Below are 22,359 nucleotides of genomic sequence, written 5' to 3' on the forward strand. Positions count from 1 at the left end.
GATCTGGATGCAGCTTTGGCTGTGCCGTGGTCAGACCATTATGCTCTGTGGGCTCGACTCAAGATCCCACCCCCTCCCCAGTTGGGCGGTGGGCGTATTTTAGCCCACCCACGGAGACTTATGGATCCAATTGGCTTCCGGAATCCTCTGAGGGACCCAGTGCCTCCTGGTGACTCACTGGCGGCCATGGTGGAGGACTGGCAGTCCCACCTAATGGCCGCTATAGATGAAATTGCTCCTAAACGTCCTCTCTGCCCTCGACTCCGTGAGAGGAAAAGGGAGGTGAGACAACTAGAGCGAGTGTGGAGGAAGACTCATGACGAAGCTACAAGAACATCTTATCGCACGCTTATAAGGGCGTATGAGATGGCGGTGAAAGTGGCAACATTTTTTGCCACAGAATTCGCATCTGCAAGCTCTCGCCTAGCCCAATTATTTAGTGTAGTTAGGTCACTCACCGCCCTTGAAAGGCGCCAAAATGTTAGTCAACTGGAATTTGGCTGTGAGGCATTAGCAAGCTATTTTGCGGATAAAGACTTGTCGCTCTGCCGTGACCTTCCGGCCACAATTAATACAGTTAATGAACTGGAGACCCGCTGGCCACCTTTGGTAGTGAGGTTTGGTGGCTTTAGGCAGCTCTCTTCTTCTGAAGTGGACAAGTTGTTGGGGTCGGTCAGGGCGACCAGCTGCCCCCTTGATCCCTGCCCCTCTTGGCTCCTCAAAGGAGGGGGCCAGGAGATAGGAGGCCAACTCAGGGACATCATCAACCTCTCCCTGGAGTCCGGGGAATTCCCTGAGTGGCTCAAGGAGGCGGTGGTTCGCCCTCTCCTGAAAAAATCTATGCTGGACCCATGGGACCCTGCCAGCTACCACCCAGTGTCGCATTTAGTGTTCCTGGGCAAGGTGCTGGACAGGGCTACGGTGGACCAGCTCCTTGCTTTCTTGGAGGAAACTTTGGCACTCAATCCATATCAGTCTGGCTTCCATCCTGGCCACAGGGTGCAGTCGGTGTTGGTTGCCCTATTGGATGGTCTCCGTCGCCAGCTGGATAGAGGCGAGTCAGACGTTTTGGTTCTTTTGGACCTATCGTCGGCTTTTGACATCGTGGATCATGACTTGCTGGTCTGCTGCCTTGTCAGCACGGGGGTAGGGGGCACAGCCTTGCGCTGGATATTCTCCTTTCTCCAGAATTGGACTCAAAGGGTAGCAGTTGGGGAGGACTTCTCGCGCCCTTATAAACTCCCTTGTGGGGTCCCACAGGGGGTGGTTCTCTCCCCTAGATTGCTTAACATCTTCATGCGCCCTCTGGCACAGCTGGTGTGGAGTTATAGACTGGGTTGCCATCAGTACACTGATGACACCCAGCTCTATCTCCTTATGGACGGCCGCCTGGACTCCCCCCCAGAACCATTTGCCAGATGTTTGGAAGCAGTGTCTGAATGGTTTAAGCAGAGTTGCCTGAAATTCAACCCCTCCAAGATGGAGGTCCTGTGGCTGGGAAGTAGGGGGCAGGATCAGGAAGCACGCTTACCCACCGTGGCAGGAGTGCAACTTACCATTGCGCCCCAAGCCAGGAATTTGGGGGTGACCATTGATGCCTCCCTGACTATGGAGCCACAGGTCAAAAGAGTAGCAGGCCAGACATTTTTCCATCTTCACCAGGCCCGGCTACTAGATTACTGTAACTCGCTTTACGCGGGCAGGCTTACCCTTGTCCTTAGTCCGGAAACTTCAGCTAGTGCAGAATGCAGCTGCTAGGGTCCTTACTGTGACACCTTGGAGGGCCCACATCCAGCTTGTGCTGAGGCAGCTGCACTGGTTGCCCATTGCTACCCGGATTCAGTTCAAGGTGTTGGTTTTAACCTTTAAGGCTATACGCGGGTTGGGCCCCACATACCTGTGGGACCGCCTACCACCCTATGTTCCCCGCAGGGCCTTACACTCTGTGGGGGAAAACCTATTGGTTGTTCCCGGCCCCAGGGAGGCGTGCCTAGCCTCGACCAGGGCCAGGGCCTTTTCGGTCCTGGCCCCTACCTGGTGAAATGAGCTCCCGGGTGAGCTGTGGGCCCTGCGAGATTTGACATCTTTCCGCAGGGCCTCCAAAACGGAGCTCTTCCGCCGGGTTTATGGTTGAGGCTGGGACCAGCGGAGGAGATCGGCTGCCCCCCCCCCCTCCGGCGAAGGGAAGTTGTGGGCCTTTGGATATCAGGCTGCCCCATGCTTTCAACACCTCTAGTTGGGATGGGGAAGTAGGTTGGGAGATTGCCCATCATGTTATACATTTTTAAGTCTTTTAATGGGTGTGTTTTAATGGGGTTTTAAGATTATGTTACCCGCCATGAGCCCATTGGGGCTGTCCTGCCTTAGCCCTGACTAATGTTTCCCCTTTTAACATGTGCTACTACTCTGACGTTGCTGGCAGTTAATATCAAACAAGATCTGCAGTAGTGAGAGGCTAGTCTGTCCTTCAGCTGAGATTTGAGTCATTCATGCATTCAAGCAAATCATTCTATGTTTAATTTAACGACACTTGCCCCAGGACAACAGTTAGATGAAGAGGCTGAAAAACATCTGTGTGAGATATGCTAAATGCAACTTGGGAATCAACAGACCTCCTCAATTAAAGCAATTGACATTCTGTTGTGTCATAAACTAAACTGTTCGATCCTTTATCAAAACCAAAGAGAAATGCTTCTGGTTCCACTTCTGTGTTTCTTGTCCACATTTCTCACCGATCAGCTTCTATATCAGAATCAAAATTATTTGATTCCAGAACTACAGAGAAATTTAGGATTTGATCCTTGTAGGCATTTTTAGGAGATATTTTTAGCATATTCATTTTTGTTTCTAAGATGATACAAAAAAAAACACCTGCACCTATATACCATCAATTGTATATATATTTTCAATACATTAAAAAGAGGTTTCTTGGGCTCTTATAAATGTCTTCTATCTGAAAGAGTTGATTGTTAAGGCAGCCAAGCTTAAGGTTCTTTCTTAAGTTTCTCACAGCAATTGAAGACACCTTGATTACTAAAAAAGTATAAAATAGAACATTTATAATTCAACATCTCTGTTCAAAACGGAAACACAAAATATACCCTCCTCCCAAGAAAAACATTCTCCAGTTAATAGCAGCCAGCTGAAATTTAGCTGTGTAGTCTTCCAAAAAGGAAGTCTTTCCCAGTGGTGCAACTGATACAAGCATTTGGCTATCAAATTATGTCTCTTGAAGTAAAATTATGTTGTTATCCCTTTGAGATTGCTATCACTATGAATTAATGGAATGAATAAGAAGGGCTTGTGTTATTTATTTTTGCAGCTGATGAACTAATGAATAAATGTTTGGTCTCATACCACCCCATATGGCATCTAGTGAAGAATGTATTTTAAAGTGATTTTTGTTGCTGTTTCTTGGTTATTCCCCCAAAATACCAGTTCTTCACTACTGGAAACCCTCTGTTAAGTAATGCTGAATGAACTTTTGAAATTTACTCTATCATAACATTTCTCCTGACCTCTTTGTCTTTCCTGCCACACATTGACTAGATGGCTTTTCCTCGCCTTAGTCATGGATTTCTCTCTGATCAGCCTATTTTTAGCCGACGAATCCTTAAGGTAGAATTGATTATAGACCTGTGGTTTGCTGTGTTTTCTTGTGAGGTTTTCCTTTTTTACTGTTCTAATTTATGTTCTAATAACGTCTCTTTCGTTTCTGTCATTTTATTCTCCCGGTGGTTTTTTAAATCCCTTTTACGGTCTAATAATACCTCTTAACAAATGTAATTAATAAAGAAAGTGGACTACGTAGCAGGACTACGTGGTATCAGAATTGTTTATTTGTTGTTCAATAGTTGCCACTATATTACAAGAAAGGAAAAACAAATCCTTATATGGATAAGCATCACACAATTTTAAACAGTGATCTGGCTGATCTTACATATAAGTAGAATTGCCAACCTCCAGGTAGTACCTGGGGAGTTCCTATAATAGTTGATCCACAGGTGACCCCAATCTGTTCCCATGGAGAAAATGCCTGTTTTGAGAGTGGACTCTATGGCATTATACCCTGCTGAAGTCCCTCATCTTCCCACACCCTTCCCTGCCTGGGCTCCACCCCCAAAACCTCCAGATATTTCCTAACCCAGAGCTTGAAACCACATTCATACAGCTTAATGCAATCATGTTTAGAGTATACAGGACTTGCTTCCACCAAAGCATACATACTCTGCCAACACTTGTTATGAGCACAATTCAGCCTCAGTGAATGTCACAATTCACCTTTGGGGAGGGCAGTATATAAATGTGAATGAATGAATGAATGAATGAATGAATGAATGAATGAATGAATGAATGAATGAATGGATGGATGGATGGATGGATGGATGGATGGATGGATGGATGGATGGATGGATGGATGGATGGATGGATGGATGAATAAATAAATAAATAAATAAATAAATAAATATGTGAAATACTTTTGGTTGCTGACCAGAATTGCTTATATACATATAAACATAGATCTATACATAGACCAAGGCACTGCATTTTAAATCCCAAGTCCTATTTTTGGTCCATGATTGAACTTCATCAGGGATAAGCTTTCTGTAAGAAAATGTGGAGAAGGGATATATTTAGTGAGTCCTGACTAGACAAATCTTTATTTCCTGACTAGACAAATCTTTTCTTGGTCACAGTAATTGAATTTTGAAAATTAGAATTTGAAAATTGGTCAAGATCTTGCTTTCTGGTGTATTGGATAAACCCATGTTGGAAAGCAGCTGTGATTTTGAAATGTTTAATTTTCAGGGTCATTACAGTTTTAGTATGCCAACTGCAAATAATAATGGCAAACTGCAAAATAATTAATAAGAAAATAGGAACCAGTTCTGTCACAGTTATTCAGTAAGGCAATTTCTGAACTGGAACTTTCCATGGATGTCAAGCGTAGCCTCATATAGTTATGGTTCTGATTCATGGTAGGATGACATTAAATACAAGTCTGTCACTGTGGACATCCTGTCCAGATGTTATAAAGGATTTTATGGTCTAGTGGGGGGGGAGTTAATGCCATCTCCGTATGCTGAAATGATCTTTCCTTCAGTGCTTGGGTTCTTAAATTTCACAACAGATTATATTCCATGTGACAATAATGATAATTGGTAGCCGGTGTCATTCAAATGATATATCTCAGAGATATGGTGTCAGTCTTCTGTTCATTTTAGCAAGCCCCTTTTCTAGTTAAATTATCAGCAGGACATATATAACTAGGGACAAAATCAGTTGTATCCAAGAATACAACGGGCGCTAGAGCTTGGCAGTGGGAAGAGGAAGGGGAGGAGTTGTCCACTCTCTAAGGGCATGGGATTGAATGTGTGTGTTCTGTGAGAGGTTGTGGTGGCATGCTGGCAAATGAGGGCATGGGTGTGGAAATATCGGTGTCAAGAACCTGTGGTTTGGAATGTTCACTGAGTGTGGGAGAGGACTGACCTTTGGGAATTGTGACATAGTGGTTACAGATGAGCTTTCCAGAGCCATGTCTTCAGATATGTGAAGGGAAAATCAGATTGGAGACTCTTCTTAGGGGAAGACAACCAATTCCTTCCAGTTCTGCGTCATTTCCCTTCATGTGTGAATTAGGCCACAGACACCAAAATGTCCCCCTGCCGTAATACACATGGGGTAGTCACAGTACACAGGAGTCCTCTCTGTTTCTTCTTCTCCATTTTTCACTGTTGATAAAATGTTATGTGCCCACATGCTTCTTTCATGATTGCTCCTTAGAAGAAGAACGAATTTTTGTACCCTCTCTCAAAGTGGTTTACAAACACCTTTTCCCTTCTTCTCCCCACAATAGTCAACCTGTGAGGGATGTGGGGCTGTGAGAGATCTGAGAGAAATGGGAATTGGCAGCAGTGACTCAGCAGGCCTCAGGTGTCTCAAAGCATTTTCCAATCGTCTTCCCTTCCTCTCCCCATAGCAGACTCCCCATGAGGGAGGTGGGTTAGAGAGCCTCACGTGGAAGCTGGCAACCCTAAGAGGAGGTCTCTCTCTGCATAGCAGTCTTGACATTAGTAAGGTTTTTTTTATATACAAGTTTTTTTTATTTTCATAAAGATAGAAATATAGAAGGCAATACGAGTTATTAATACAAAGAACAGTAAAATATAGAATATAATCATCATTTGAAAATGTACGACCCCACATTAACTACACAATGATATAAACACAATGATATAAACCACATTTCCACTACATTTAAAAAAGATGTACAAAAAAAAATTACAAGAGGATTTCATAGCTTCTCCTTATCCTTAATATAGATACCTCTACAAAACAATTTATACTTGACCCATTCTGAGAGCCGTCCTGACATGTATATTTTCAGATTTAAGTTGAGAGCTTAACATTAAACATTTTCTACAGATCAGTGTGAGCTTTGGCCCTATAACAATACACTAATAAAGAAAAAATAAAAAATAAGGGGGGGAAACCCCGTTTGATATTTCCAACACTAACGATTATATTACCTATATGCCTACAAAAGAAAAGAAACAATAGAGAGAAAAAACACTGCTTCCCCTTTTTCATAAAAATAGAAATATAGAATACAGTATAAGTTATTAATACAGAGAATAGTAAGTTTCCATGTTTAGGTTAAATGCTTAACATTAAACATAGAACAATATGAGCTTTCGGTCTTCTTAAGGGGGTCTCATCTCGAGGCTTGCTACATCTTGTCGTTCCCGTAGACTTATATTCTGTCCCATTGGCCTTTGGCGTAGAAAGTGCAGTTGTACTCTTTCCCGCAGAATATGCATCGATAAATCTTGAGGCCGTTGCACCTCCTGGACTCCAGTATCAATACAGTTTTTTTCCCAAAGAGCTCCTTTAAATCGGTTACTTTCACTACAGATCCATATATCTTTTGATTGATTTTTGTACACTGTTGCTTTGAGATGGCTGTATGTCTTTTTAAAAAGGGTGTCCTTATCTGGGCTGCAGAACTCCAACATCCCCTTTTCCGTCTCCAGAATTTCAGATTTCTCTTCTACTGTTGGTTTTCCACCTTGTTTAGAGCTGTCATCAGCCACTGTTATTGATCCATCATTCCTGTTGGAGACTTCTTCCTTGCTGTCTTGGATCTCCTTGAAAATATTTTTGAGCAATCCTTCTGTAAATGCTTTCAAATCTTGGGTTTGTTTCTCTATTAGATGAGCCAATCTTTTTAACATAGACATGTTTTTGGCTTGAAAATCAACAACCAGCCTCAGACAATTTTACAAGTGGCCAGTAGAGGTCCTCTGTTTTATCCTCTGACGTTCTGGCACAGGCATATGGCGTATTGAAGTCAGTAAGGCAGATATTCTCATGCTGGAACAGAGTTCTCGTGAGATCTTCCCATTAACAGCTCTTTTATCTCCAAAAACCAAAACAATTGCAGTAAGAGCTTTTGCCAATTAATTTGAGTTGATTTGAGTCCTTCTTCTGCTTAGTTAGGAGAATTAGCCTGCCTCATAATGAGGTGGCTTCGGGCAGAGCAGAGTAAAAGGAGGGGGGGAACAAAGGAAGAGAGACGGAGAAAAAAAACCCGAGAGATACTTGCAGTAAATGATGTTTTGGAACTCAACCGATGTCCTCCCCTCAGTTCACAACATTCATTTGCAGTAAATCGTCGTGTAGGGTTGAAGCAGATGCTTTAAGATTAAAGAGAGAAAAGAGAGTCCGAGATAGAATATGGCAGTCGTCGTCTGGACCTGAAACGCTGACAGCCTATAATCCAGGGAGATATACTCCCTAAAGGATTGGAGACGGCCCCAAGAGCTTCCTGGGTAGAAAGATGAGGTGGGGTTTGCGTACCCCTCCTCTTTTCTGCCAATTGCTTGGGCGATTGACCCCTGTCAGGCTTCAGAGATAGCAGAGCAGATGCCCTGCAACCCTCTCAGAACGACATCTTAGCCGGAAGTCGACATTAGTAAGGTTTTTATACTGGTTTTTTATTTGTCAGGCCAAGGTTGAAGAAAGTCATTACAGTTCCCATGTCTCTCCAGCCATTTACTTGTTCACTATTTACAGTTTCAGGCTGTAAATATCTATTTAGATCTTTCTGCACTTTCCAGACACACAAGACTGATGCTGGTCTGCCTGTCTGTGCTCCAGAATACAAACAGTTGCTGGTAAGGGCTGGTCACAACCCATAGTCCAGAAGGGACACACCTGCACCACTCCCTCCCAACTGCAAGCAAAAATGGCTGCTTTGAAGGCTGGACTCTGAGGCATTGTACGATTTTGAAGTCCCACCTCCAAACCTTCAGGAATATTTTCAACCCAGGAGTAGCCAACCTGCAGGTAGGGCCTGGAGATCTCCTGGAATTACAGCTCACCTGCAGAGTATAAATATCAGTTCCCCAGGCAGAAAGGGCTACTTTGGACAGGGTTGTGGTAGAGAAGAAACATTTAAGGCCTCCCACACAGGTTGTTGTTGAATTGAAAGACTTGAGGCCTACTTCACAGGGTTGTTGTGCAGATGAAACAGGAGACAAAAGAACCAGTTTTGTCTGCAGAATAGCACTGTGCAGTAGGCCTCAAATCTGCAGAGGTTGCAAAGAAGAAAGACACATGACTTGGCTGTGTCTAACCCCCGGCCAGAGCAGTATTTAAAGTGAGAAGGGGCTTTTCTGTGGCCTCCCTGTCAGCCAACTGTTTGACAGAAGGGCAATGTTCCCCACCCTCAGAAGGAATGCCCCCAGGATCCCCTGCGTTGCTCTTGGAAATACCTCCCTCCCCATGGAACGTTAGGGCGAAAAGGGCTGGCGCAGCCTGTCCAAACCTCTGTTCTCATTCCCCTAGGCAGCCCTGCTGACCTCCTCTCCCTGCGGTGGTCAGGAGCAGTGTGGCAGCAATGTCTCCTGATTGCCCTGGAACTCTGGTCTGCCCTAGTGAGGGCCCAATAGGAAGGTGCTTTGCGCCTTCCTATTGGCCCCTCCGCTTGTCAGTCCAGGGCCAAGGGGCCAATCCAGGAGTTTTGATCCCGGACTTAGCCCACCCCAACCCTTCTTACTGTTTTATTAAGAGGGACAGATGGTAGCCATTGTGGAGATGCTGTGAACAGGATTTTGAACATTTAAACAATAATGGATACTTGTATTAGAGAATTTTAATTTCCACATAAGGAGTAGTTACCCATCCTGTGTTGGAATCTGCCTTGGATACTAATTGAAATTTCAAATTGCTTTGTCATTTGAGGACAAGAGACTGCCCTTTGCAGAAAACAAAAATTAAAAATCCTCTCTGAACATACACACTTGTCAGCACATTACTCTGGATCAGGGGTAGTCAAACTGCGGCCCTCCAGATGTCCATGGACTACAATTCCCATGAGCCCCTGCCAGAAAATGCTGGCAGGGGCTCATGGGAATTGTAGTCCATGGACATCTGGAGGGCCACAGTTTGACTACCCCCGCTCTGGATTGTACCTATTGTGTGCCTTATGGGTTGGATCCAGTTTGGCAGTGGAATGTGCTAACGGTTGAAATTTTCTTGGCCTCCACCCCCCGGCCAAGTCATTTCTGATCCCAAGCAAGTTTTATTTTAGGTGCCATGGGATTTGCATCGCATAATAACCATATGGCTCAGGAAGCTGGAGTGGGAAGGAAGGAGGAGAGGGAATTGCTCCCTTCTGCCTCTTCTATAAGGGAAATCTCCACTGACAATAGAAGAAAGGAGTGATTTCATCACCTTCCCTCTCCCTTTAGCAGCATTCTTAACCCATTTGGCTGTTACTCCACACACGTGCCAGGACCCCAGGAATAAACTAAACTGGGATCAGAAATGGCTCTGGAGAGAGGGGAAATCAGGGAAGATCAGTGATACTTTCATGGTCCTTAAGTAGGATCCATCACCATGAGTGCATTTAATATGAATCCATCATTACACTTGTCTTGATTCCTTTGTAATTTCTCTGGATTTTGCCAGTAACCTACTGTGAACATGATATCAGATTTATGCTAGCAATTCAATCAACTGTGTATTCCTGATATAAAATCTAGTCCCATTACATTAAAGACGTTGCTTTATATTTTCTACATACACTGCATTACAATCTATCTTCTCTCTTAATAAAACAGTAAGGACGGTTGGGGTGGGCTGAGTCCGTGATCAAAACTCTCGGATTAGCCCTTGGCCTCGGACTGACAAGCGGAGGGGCCAATCAGAAGGTGCTTAATGCCTTCCAATTGGGCCCTCACCAGGACAGACCAGAGTTCCATTCACCCAGCCCAATCAGGGGCAATCTAATGACATCGCTGCCAGTGCTCCTGACCACCGCTGGGAGAGAAGGTCAGTAGGGTTGCCAAGGGGCTTGGGAACACAGGCTGTACCAGCCCTTTTCGCCCCAAGGCTGTCCTTACTGTCATGTCCAACTGTGAATTGCCTCAGAACCCTGACAGAGCTGGCAGGAGGCTGGAGAGTGCATTCCCTCCCCCTCCCTTCAGGCCTGCTACAAAGGAGCCTCTGACACGCCCTGACTGAGGGGAGGGAGGCCTTTCCAAGAGCAACACAAGGGAGCCTGAGGGCATTCCTTTTTTGGGGGGGAGGGGAATTTCCCCTTCTGCCAAACTTGGTTGACAGGGAGGCCACAGAAAAGCCCCTTCTCACTTTAAATACTGCTCTGGACAGGGGTTAGACATAGCCAAGCCATGTGTCTTTCTTTGCAACTCTCTGCAGATTTGAGGCCACTGCACAGCATTAGTCTGCAGATGAAAATGGATGCTGTTGCAGAGGTTCTTTTGTCTCCTGTTTCATCTGCACAACAACCCTGTGCAGTAGGCCTCAAGTCTTTCAATTCAACAACAACCTGTGTGGGAGGCCTTAGATGTTTCTTCTCTACCACAACCCTGTCCAAAGTAGCCCTTTCTGCCTGGGGAGCTGATCTTTATACCCTGAATATGAGCTGTAATTCCAGGAGCTCTCCAGGCCCTACCTGCAGGTTGGGTACCCCTGGGTTGGAAATATTCCTGGATGCTAGGAGGTGGGACTTCAAAATCGTACAATGCCTCAGAGTCCAGCCTTCAAAGCAGCCATTTTTGCCTGCAGTTGGGAGGGAGTGGTGCAGGTCCCTCCTGGGCTATGGGCTATGGCCAGCCCTTACCAGCAACTGTAGGTATTCTGGGGTGCAGGCAGGCAGACCAGCTATCAGTCCTGTGCATCTGGAAAGTGCAGGAAGATCTGAATAAATATTTACAGCCTGAAACTGTAAATAGTGAACAAGTAAATGGCTGGAGAGACATGGGAACTGTAATGACTTTCTTCAACCTTGGCCTGGCAAATCAAAAACCAGTATTAAAAACCTTACTTAGGTAAAGACTGCTGTGCAGAGAGAGACTCCCTCTTTGGGTTGCCAGCTTCCCCGTGAGGCTCTCTACCCCACCTCCCTTATGGGGAGTCCGCTATGGGGAGAGGAAGGGAAGACGATTGGAAAATGCTTTGAGACCCCTGAGGCCTGCTGAGTCACTGCTGCCCATTCCCAGTTCTCACAGACCTCTCACAGCCCCACATCCCTCACAGGTTGTCTATTGTGGGGAGACGAAGGGAAAAGGTGTTTGTTAACCTCTTTGAGGCTCCTTTGGGTAGTAAACAACAGAGTACAAAAATCCAGTTCTTCTTCTAAAGGAGCAACCATGAAAGAAGTATTTGGGTACATAACATTTTATCAACAATGAAAAAATGGAGACAGAAAGAACAGGATGGACACCTGTGTACTGTGACTACCCCATGTATATTAGGGCAGGGGGACATCCTTCAGTGCCACACAAGAAGGGAAATGACGCAGAACTGGAAGCAATTGGTTGCCATGGAATCTCCCCCTAAGAAGAGTCTTCAGTCTGATTTTCCCTTCACATATCTGAAGACATGGCTCTGGAAAGCTCATCTGTAACCACTATGCCAAAATTCCCAAAGGTCAGTCCTCTCCCATAACAAACATTCCCAACCACAGGTTCTTTATGCCCATATCTTCATACCCATGCCCTTATTTGCTACCATACAACACACATTCAACCCCATGCCCTTACAGCCTGGACAACTCCTCCCCTTCCTCTTCCCACTGCCAAGCTCTAGTGCCCATTGTATTCTTGGATACAACGTGCTTTGCCCCTAGTCTTGTTAATATTTCATCAGGTATGTCTGGCCCTTGTAGGATTTAAATAGGCTTGAAGATACATGAGCAGCTATAAACAGTTCTCAATTTCATTCAATTTTAAGTACCAAATCATTTGGAAATTCTAAATTCATGGCCTTAAGATAAGCAGGTTATTAATTCAATAAACAAATGGATCTTACAAATGCTAGATTTCACTGAGATATCATATTAAAATGAACTAATGTGCTTATTGAGGCTCAGCACATATGGATATTTGGAAATTCACTAAAGTATCCAGTTTTACAAAGGTTGAACTTTTCCTATTTGTTGAATTGATTCTGTATTACCATTCAGTATCTTAAGGCAGGTTTCTATTGAATCTAGAGAGCAGGATTATTTGTGGATAGAAAGTTCTGTAAATTTAAAAGCCATAGAGAGACAATGTGGACAGTATTTCTATTCCATGCTTTCTCATAGTAGTGCTGCGGAATTTTAACATGAGTCCTTATATATTTCTTTTTTCTGTTTCTCACTGGAAGAGGGAAGACTTTTCAACGACCTGTGGTAACTTTGTGGACCTAGAGCACTACAGTCCAGTGTCTCTGGACAATATCAGAAGAATACACTGTGCCTTACCACTCTGTACCATGCACACATTAAAATTGGGCACTGATGGGTTAAAAATGCTAACCACCATGTGTGCTGTCAGATAATTAAGTCCAGAATAATGAAAACATGTACTTAGTAAGACTTCATACTACATAAACATGGGTCAGTTTACAACTTGAATCTTTTATTATTATCCTCAAAACGCACCAATTCCGTTGCCATGTCTCCTGCTATTTTCTTCATTGTGCTGATCAGAGTGTTTGCAGCTACAGTTTATCATTGGCGACTTTGTTTTTTGGGTTTTTTTTTACAATATGTTGTTTTGTCTAAACTTCTTATAGGGGGATCAAGGTAAAGATGGCGCTGCTGGCCCCCCAGGTCCTCCTGGACAGCCAGGTGCAAGAGGGCCCCCTGGAGACACAGGAAAAGATGGCCCAAGGGGACCCCAAGGCCTCCCTGTAAGGAGCAGTCAATAGCAAAAGGAGCTGTTGTAAACTAATATGCATGTGTAGCAAGGAGGATTATTCTCCTCATGATGTATTTCAGAAAATAATCACCAGAGTACTCTTTTTTATTGGAAGAATGGCAGATTATTGATCAAGAGCTAATGAGGAAAGATGATTGAGGTAGAGTGTTTCATCTAAATTTGTTCTAAGAGATCAAGGTGTTTTTTATTTATCGTACGGCATGTATGTAGTACAGCCAGGAGACCTAGGATTATCTAGCAGGCAGGCAAGATGCATTCAGAGGTTGTTTGCTATGGCCTGCCTCTGTGTCATGGCCCTCATTTTCCTTGTAGGTCTTCCATCCAAGTACTAGCCAGGGTCAACTCTGTTTAGCTTCTGTGGCCTGACAAGTTCAGGTTTGCCTGGACTATCCAGGTTAGGGCATGAAGGTAGTGCTGGTGGCTCACCTGTGTTAGTATAAACCCAAGTATAAGCCCAAGTATACAATGTATAGAGAACAATAGCTTCATGTATTAGTTAGTTAATGAATAACACTAATCTACATCTCCAGTCTCCGTAGCATTTTTATAGTTCTTTTCTTAAAACTTCTGTTCATCTCTGTTGAGTTTTAGATTTGTTTTGGAACATGGATTTTAGAAACTCATTCTTTGTCCATGATTAAATTATTGAATTTGTATTTTTCTAGGGTGAGACAGGAGAAACTGGAGAAGCAGGTATTAAGGTCAGTAAACAGTCCTTGATATTAAATCTAGCTCTAATTAATTCATTTTCACATGCTAAGCATGGAATTATTGCCCAGTCTAGCTCAGGTGTCTGAACCATTTCTGCTTTGGATTTGCTCTGGGCCTGCCTGCTTATAATAAGGGCCATTTTACACATTAAAAAAAAAGCCTTACACCAGCGCAATGGTGTAACGCTAAATATAAATGCACCTCCTGGAATTCCCCACCTGCTGGCTCCTCTGGTACCATCTCACGCTTCCTGGCATTTTGCACACCTGCTTGAAATTCTTGAAGAGGTGAATGTGCTATACACACTCTTCTCTTCCCTCTGTCAATTAAGACAGGCAGCCAATCACCTTTCTTCCTCATTTAAAGGGACCACGATCCCAGCTAATTTTTTAAAATAGAAGTTCTCCATTTAAATGCCTATGCATGTATGCCACCCCTCTTGGAATCCTGAGCGTTGAGACTGTTAATTCCCCCCCCCCTGATTTCTTGGGGTTTGCGGGACATGCTTTTAGTATAAACTGGTGATGAAAAGGGTTTTTTTTCTCTGCCTGGGTGATTGTGTGCCTATTCGTTGCCCCAGACAGTTTTTAAAAAAATAGAAAGCCCTGCTCTGGGTGAAGAGAGAGGGAGGAGGGCTCAAGGGTGGGCACTGGAGCTGGAGATCTTGCTGCTTTGGTAACGCACGTGTCTTTTGCTCCTGGCTTGCTGGCTGCTGTCATTATGATAGCGCTACTTGGCACGGGCTTTCCCTGCAAGTGCTATAAAATGGTAGATGTAGCAGCTGTTTTGCAGATGTTATGCTGGATGTTCATGATGTCATGCAAAATACCAAAAAAATCGCATTTACAAATAGTAAGGATTTCACTTTTTTTAACGAGTGCGGAATGGTCCCCAATTGTTCTTTCTGTTGCCTCTGGTTTCATTTGTTAATCACTACCACAAAATACAGTATCACTATATGTGTTAAATTAAAAACTGGACAACAGTTGCCAGACTTACAACATTGTCCAGGATGCTAGTAGGCTTTGATGAGCCAGCTTTCTACACTGCACCATTAGATTCTCTGTCATTAGAAGGTGAGTCTATTTTCTCAAAGCTCTTCCATGTACTTGTATTGCTGCTTGTTTCATACATTTTTACTTTGGTATAACTCTAATATGTATTCTCAATGATAAGATTTCTACATTCCCACGACAATATCAGTAGTAATATGAATGCCGTATCTTCTTGAGACATTAGATGTAGGCCTATCTGACTTCTTCTCAAATCCATCCCTCCAGGGCAAGAGAGAACAACTCTGCTCCATCTTCTGCATGGCAGCCCTTTAAATACTTGAAGATAGTTATCAGATCCCCTCTCAGTTGTCTCCTCTCCAGGCTAAACAGACCAAGTTCCCCCAACCTTTCTTCATTTGACTTGGTCTCCAAACCCCTCACCATCTTTGTTGCCTTCCTCTGGACATGCTCCAGTTTCTCTACATCTTTCTTCCATAGTCATGCCCAAAACTGAACACAGTACTCAAAGTGAGGACTTACTAGAGCAGAGTAAAGTGGTAACATTACCTCATATGATCTGGACACTATACTTCTTTTAATACAGCCCAAAATACTGTTTGCCCTTTTTAGCTGCTGAGTCACACTGCTGGCTCATGTTAATGTCTGGTCTACTACCAGATCCTTTTCACACATACTACTGCCAAGACAAGTATTGCCCTTCCTATAGTGATGCATATGATTTTTCCTACCTAAATGAAGAACTTTACATTTATCACTATTGAAATTCATTTTAGCCCAGTTTCCTAGCCTGATTCTGTCTTCTGGAGTGTTTGCTACCCCTCTCAGTTTAGTGTCATCTGCAAATGTAATAAGCACCCCCTCTATCCCTTCATCCAAATCATTTATAAAATAGCAGAAAAGCCCATTAAAATCAGAGTCCAGTAGCACCTTTAAGACCAACAAAGATTTAATCAAGGCGTGAGCTTTCGAGTGCAAGCACCCTTCGTCAGACTATGTTCTTACATGACAGGGAATATATAGCCCATTGTATCCCCGAATAAGCAGGTGCTAGGCCACAAACACCATGCCCTGGGCAGGCCAGCCAAGGCCTAGAGAGGCCTTGGTGGGCCTTTTCAATGTGAGGAGAAGGTGCTGGGGGGGGGGGCAGTCCGTTCCCCCACTGCCTCCACCAAAAGGCCAGCTGTGACCGGCGGAGGCCTTGGGCCTTTTCAGGGTAGGGGGGAGGCACTGGCAGGCAGTCTGTTCTCCCCTGCCACCCCAGCAGCTCTACCAAGGCCTGGCAATGCCATGGCTGGAGCTGCTCGAATTTCTAGTCTAGGAGAGCTGAGACTTCTGTGAAGCACTGGCTGTGAGCTTGCTGATGTAATGGTTGCAAGGGCAGTTTTCTGCTTTAGGAGTCTGAAGTTAGACTAAAACTGGAATCTCATACAAGTGTAAAGAGGCCCCTGCACTTGTAACCCCCATATCCTTAACACTATTTTGCTCCCTTATATATTTTGGGAAACAGCCTCCTGGGAGGAGACTGTCCGGTGCCCTGTCCATCCAGGACCATCCTGATTGTCCCTCTAGCTCCCTCCCTCCCTCCTTGCCTGCTAGAAGCCTTGTGGCTGCGGCCTCCATTGTCGCCCACGAGGAGAGAGGCAGCGAAAGGGCTTTGTGACCTGCAGGTACACTCCTGTTGGGAGGGAGTGAGGGAGGAGTTTGGAGCCTCCCTACGGGCCACAAAGCCCTGTCGCCACCGATAGGGGGGAATTTCCACTCCCTTTTGCAGGCCAAAGGGAGCCACGGTCACCCCCTCACGCCCTCCTGCCCGCCACCCCTTTCAAAGCCCATTTTTAAAATGGGCTTTGATACTAGTTATGAAAATAACACAATGCCACTACTATGGGTTTTCTCTTCGCTTGTATCTGTACATATGCAGAACTTTTTGTTTCTTATTGCTGAATTTTATTCTGCTGTAATCAACTGAGAGGTGCAGCTTTGCATTTCTCCGACTAGGGGTTTTCTGGATTTGAGACATATACTGTTTAATCTTCATCTATTTTACAAGTAAACATCTTGCACTGGATCAGATTTATCTATGACTCTTACAGAATGCTGCAGTATACAATTTAATAATTCAGTTTTAGTAGTAGCTTTGCATGAGTTGTGGGTTTTTCAAATATCTTCTCATCCATAGCCACTTATTTTTTAATTACTAATCCTGCTTTTCAGTATACATCTTAAAATGGGTTCACTTAATGTCAGTGGCAAGAATGACAACTATATCTAACCATCATCAGTATTATAAGATATTTTGAATCATTTTGCATTAAATCCAGCCAGTAAAAATAGCAGCGTTTGTATTCTAAATGTATTCCTTAATCCATGTATCCAGAGCAGTTGTATTAATTTCTGGGGAAATAACCTGAAATAAATGCTTGACAACTGCAATCTGTATGATTTAATTAGTGCATATCTTCAAAATACAACCTGCTGTCATTTTCAATTAAACCCTTAAAGCAGGTGAAAATTACATAGGTTTACTGGAACATTGGAAAAGATGTATTAAATGTCAGCTAGAACTAATATTTGCTCTTTGATTAAGTAAAAAGTATATTGGAATATATATTTTCCTGCTGTTTAGACATCTCATGTAGTGTTTCTTTTATTTACTTTTAAGGGCGAACCTGGTATACCCAGGGGGAACGTCAGTTATTAATTCTCACACATCAGTACAAAGAGTTTTTAACCCTTACTACGTACTAATCTTGGAATATTATATAAAGCAAATTGCCAATTGCTTCCAATAGAACTACATAGGTAGCGAAGTACTTCCTAGAGCAAATAAGTAAGAAGTGCATGACCATTTTCAAGCTGCCTTTGTATTCCATTTTAGGAACCATTTGCTAATGGTTTTTTTCCTGTTATTTCAGACAGACCTGTTTTATTAAGTATCTGCTAACAGAACTTATATCTGTACATTCAAACCCAGATATGTTGGGTCAGCAAAACGTGGTTGAGCCACTTTTGAGGGAAACTGCTTTCTTCCTAAATCTACCTCTTCATTACACTTCTGAATCAGTGTGGCATGCTGTTTAAAATGTCCATAACACCTCTTATAATACTGTTTTCCCTTCACCATTTTTTGTTGCATAATATTCCTTGGTGTTTTTTTTCCTTCTAATTTGAGCACTGTAGCACTAAACCCATTCTTTATTGCTATATTGCTATACTGAAGTGCTATATTGGTTTAGAATTATAGTGCTCAACTTAGAACATTTTTTAAAACCCTCCAAGGAAGATTGTGCAGCAAAAAAGGGTGGAAGGGGAAAGTGGCACTATTTGAAATGACCATATCACTTCAGAGGTGGCTCATTAACAGAAGGAAATTCACTGTGTGAAACTCCCATCCATATATCGCTTTACTCAAAATCCAGCCTACAATGAATAACATCCAGTTTAGAACAGTAATGTGCAAATCTTCTGTGTCTATGTATGTTAAATAAATAAAGTAATATCATTAGATTTGTAGAAAAACATCTTCCAGATTATTGTTTGCTTGTTATACTAGCAAAATTTGTTGTCTGTTTATTTTTGTAATTAGTATTTTGAATTGCATTTTCACTTAATTATGTTAAACTTTTATATTGTGTTCATTTTTGTCAAAATTATTATTATTTTTAAAGCATATGTGAGCTCATAATATAATGTCCACATGGACTTCACATAAATCTAAATAAATCTAAATAAATAAAATAAATGCACACAGAGCCAACAGCGTAGGAGTTTTTTCTCCATGCTGGAATTGCAGATTATTAGAAAATTCTTTGAATGTACAACATGGCTGAACATAGCAGTTTCAATGAAATCAGACCGTACTGCACTACCTAGTGGTAAAAGATCACTTTACAGAGAAATGGTTCTTGCAACACTGATTATGTTGCGTACCAGTTTAATTGATGTTTGCTTCTGAAAACAGTAGCTGTTCTCCAGGTCTGCATAGTTATCCATTCAGTGATTGTCTTCTTTTTATATGTTGATGATATTGATATTGTTGATACTGATTAAAATGTGTCAAGATATTTAACTTTTGTATTATTAATAGATTGTGTGACTTTTAAGTATGGTAGACTCAGATACTCACTGGCTTAAATTAGTCAGATCAGTTAATCATGCTTTATACTGGGAAAACTAGATACAATATCCCACAGCCACCAAGTGCACTGCATTTGTGTCTAAGTATGGCAAAATTTGTTTCATTTTAAAAGATGTGAAATTACCCCCTCAAAAAAGTAGTGTGATGTTAAGTCCTAGAAAAGTTTCAAAATGAGATTATTTTTCCAAGTATCACTGCATTCATAAAACACACTAAAATGGCAATTTGTAATGTTTCCTCCCACATTAGAATAATCATGAGTGTTAAAAATGTTCTTGTTTTATACTTTCCTGCATGTTTGAATATTAGATAATATTAATCCTGCAAAAGGTATGATAATAAAATCATACCTACATGTATTAGAGAAGTTACAAATTCACACAGCCTATAAACTGGAAGTGCTACATGTACAAAGAGGAAGCAGGCATTCATATAACTCCCACTATGTACACATGACATACAGCATCTATATTTGATTGAACAATAGCCCTATTCCCATTATTCTTCCACCCCATTGTCGAGATAGAAGGATCACAGCATTTGTATTTGTTGAATGGGAATGTGTGTGGGCCACAAAAAGTAGTTAAATATCAAATTGCTCTGCATTCTGCTTGAAATATTTCAAGTACATATGTGCTGTTTCTCAAAGAAACTAAAATTATTCAATTGAAATGTATCAGGTCCAAGGCATAGCACCTGTGAGAGCTTAGCAGTGCCATCCTAAGAAGTGGACACCATTCAAAGTCCATTAAAGTCAGTGGGCTTGTGTGTGTCAACATGACTTCTGAATTATAGTGACCTTATGAATTCATGACCTCCAAAGCATCCTATTGTTAACTGCTGTGCTCAGGTCTTGCAAACCGAGGCCTTCAGCTTTCTGCTTAGGCTGCCATTGCAAACCAATAAATGTTCATATTTTGTAGCACCTTTTTGAGGTCTTGTCTCCATGATGTAAGCAAAATCCAATCTGGAACATTGCTAGTTATGGCCCCCATTTCCCAGCAGCCATTTGCAAGACTACAGAGAAGAAATAAAAATTCAGCAGCCATTCTCATGTGAGTCATTGTTACAAACCACTGATTATATCCATGGATATACTGGATGAAACATTTATCATTCCTTACTATTGTGTCCCCAGGGCTGTTCCACATGGAGTAGTTTGCTGAAATATGACATGGCCCTGCAAGAAGTGAATCTAAGTGCCATATTTCCCCAAGGCAGCTGAGTGTATACAGATGGATGAGTGGTTTTTTGGACTATGTTAGCTAGTTAAAGATCTTGGTGCCTTAATGGACCTTGTAAAGGCCACCAAGTATTTGTGGCTGAGATGGAAGGCACTTTATGACTAACACATATTGCTCAATCGGAACCACACACAACATATGGCTACAAGATTTCATAAACATATTAAATTTTATTGCATTCCACTGACAAGGAACAAAATCCCCTTGATGTAGGTACATGGCAAACAAAGCAGCACTGAGCTCACTTATCAGATATTTAGCTCTCATTTGAATAATAATGTCTCAGTTTCTGACTTAGGGCCAGTTTGACTTTTTTGGGGGTGGATGGGTGCTGGGCCTTAGCAAATATAATACACCTTTGTATTTCAGTGTCCCCAATGTATGTTCTGTTTCATCAGGGTGATGCTGGAATTCCAGGAGAACCAGGGATTCAAGGTCTAAAGGTTCACTTCACTTATTTGATTTTTTAATTTTTTTACATAGTTATAATCCATGCATGGTTTTTGTCAATGAGTGAAAGACAAAGATTTAATATGACATAATTCAGAAAACAGAATAGCTCCACAGAACTGTGGCATACGGTGTTCAGTAGAGTCTAAATACATGTGGTGATATTACACAAAGTGCTCTTAATTTGGGGGGAATTGGCAGAGTGAAAGGGAGGTAACCAGAATCTTGTCCTGGTTGTATACGGGAGTTCAGTTCCTTAGGGGGAACCCTGAAACAAACAGGCATAATTTGTTTCCAAAAAAGGATTTTGTATTTTATTAGAAAGCATACAGAGAAAAACATACACACACACAAACTAAGTTCTACAGGGGGAAAGGTTAGCTAAATAGGCAAATAGAAAATATACTGCATCTGTCTTAGGTGAGTCCAAGAAAAGAAAGAGATGGAGTTGATGATATCAAGTGTGGAAAGCAATGCCGAGTTTGGAGAGAGCAACAAATATACACTGAGCAGAGGCCAGGTTCCGAAAAATAAAGGATTTTAAATTCCTGGGATATGATACAAAATTTCATCGTCCATCATGTTGTGGCATCCCCACATTGGGACTGAGCACGTGCAGGCCTGCCGCTTGGAACCTCCCCTAGCTAAAGCTCCGAAAGAGAGCACCTACCACCTGCACATGTGCAGATTTTCGCGTCAGTTGGGTCATCTGACTACAGGGTGGAGCACCCACCCTCCTCAGTTCTCTTTTTGCCACTGCAATTAGGGGGCTTCCTAGTTTGAGCTCCATCATTTGCCACTTCTTCAGCTGTGTCTTCTAAGGCAGTCTTTAAAAAACTGTGGACAGTGTGGCACTAAAATGCCTATGACTGTTGAACATGACCATTGTTTAAATTGTCTTGGAGAGGCTCACACTGTCGGCATGTGTGATGTGTGCCAGAGGTTTACTCTAAAGGCTCGCTGTGATAGAGAAGCCAGGCTCAAAGCAGCTCTTTGGGAGAAGGCCCTCAGCTGTTCCTCCCACTAAGACCATCAGAACTTACCCCTTTGAGGTTGGTTACAAAGAGCTCCTCAGTTCCGAGGTCAAGCTCTCTCTCGGTTGGATCAGGTACAGCTTTGGCTGGCACCACACCTAAGCACTCCTAAGACACCTGAATCTTCAGCATCTGAGGCCCCAGTCTGACTGGCTGCACTTGCTGCTGTCTCAGCTGAGTCACGGCATTGAAAATACCTCCTAAGAAGTCCCACAAGTCTAAACATAGGGACAAACTTTGGTCACCTTACTTATCCTCTGCAGACGCACTTCAGTATGGGAACAACTTTATAGGATCCCTCCATTGTGGGAGACAATCATCAGTAGTGTGCTTTGGATTTTGAGGAGGAAAGCTCTGAGGTGGCTCCAATCCAACATCATGCAGCCCCTCCACTTACCTGGAGACCTGTGGACTGTGCTCCAGTAAGCTACTCCCCAGTGTATGTCAGTCAATCAGACTGTGCCACTGAGGAAGACGAGAGCGATCCTTCCTTGGATTTTCCTTACAGCGTCTTAGCTATGGGTCTGTAAG

The 22,359-nt window shown here is 42.8% G+C and overlaps 1 protein-coding gene across 13 annotated transcripts in view; it reads left to right on the forward strand.

Annotated features, from left to right (window-relative positions):
- COL23A1 (collagen type XXIII alpha 1 chain) overlaps nucleotides 1–22,359 on the forward strand; it is a 587,226-nt gene that overhangs the window by 498,940 nt on the left and 65,927 nt on the right. For 9 of the 13 annotated variants that reach the window (XM_077326687.1, XM_077326689.1, XM_077326681.1 and 6 more), the window contains 4 exons: nucleotides 3,550–3,618; nucleotides 13,090–13,206; nucleotides 13,901–13,936; nucleotides 20,743–20,787. In XM_077326687.1, the coding sequence (XP_077182802.1) occupies nucleotides 3,550–3,618; nucleotides 13,090–13,206; nucleotides 13,901–13,936; nucleotides 20,743–20,787 (267 nt within the window). The remainder of the gene's footprint in view (nucleotides 1–3,549; nucleotides 3,619–13,089; nucleotides 13,207–13,900; nucleotides 13,937–20,742; nucleotides 20,788–22,359) is intronic. The other 4 variants (XM_077326685.1, XM_077326694.1, XM_077326690.1 and 1 more) reach the window with 2 other exon arrangements.

This window comes from Paroedura picta, chromosome 3 (assembly GCF_049243985.1).
Source record: "Paroedura picta isolate Pp20150507F chromosome 3, Ppicta_v3.0, whole genome shotgun sequence".
NCBI lineage: Eukaryota > Metazoa > Chordata > Lepidosauria > Squamata > Gekkonidae > Paroedura > Paroedura picta.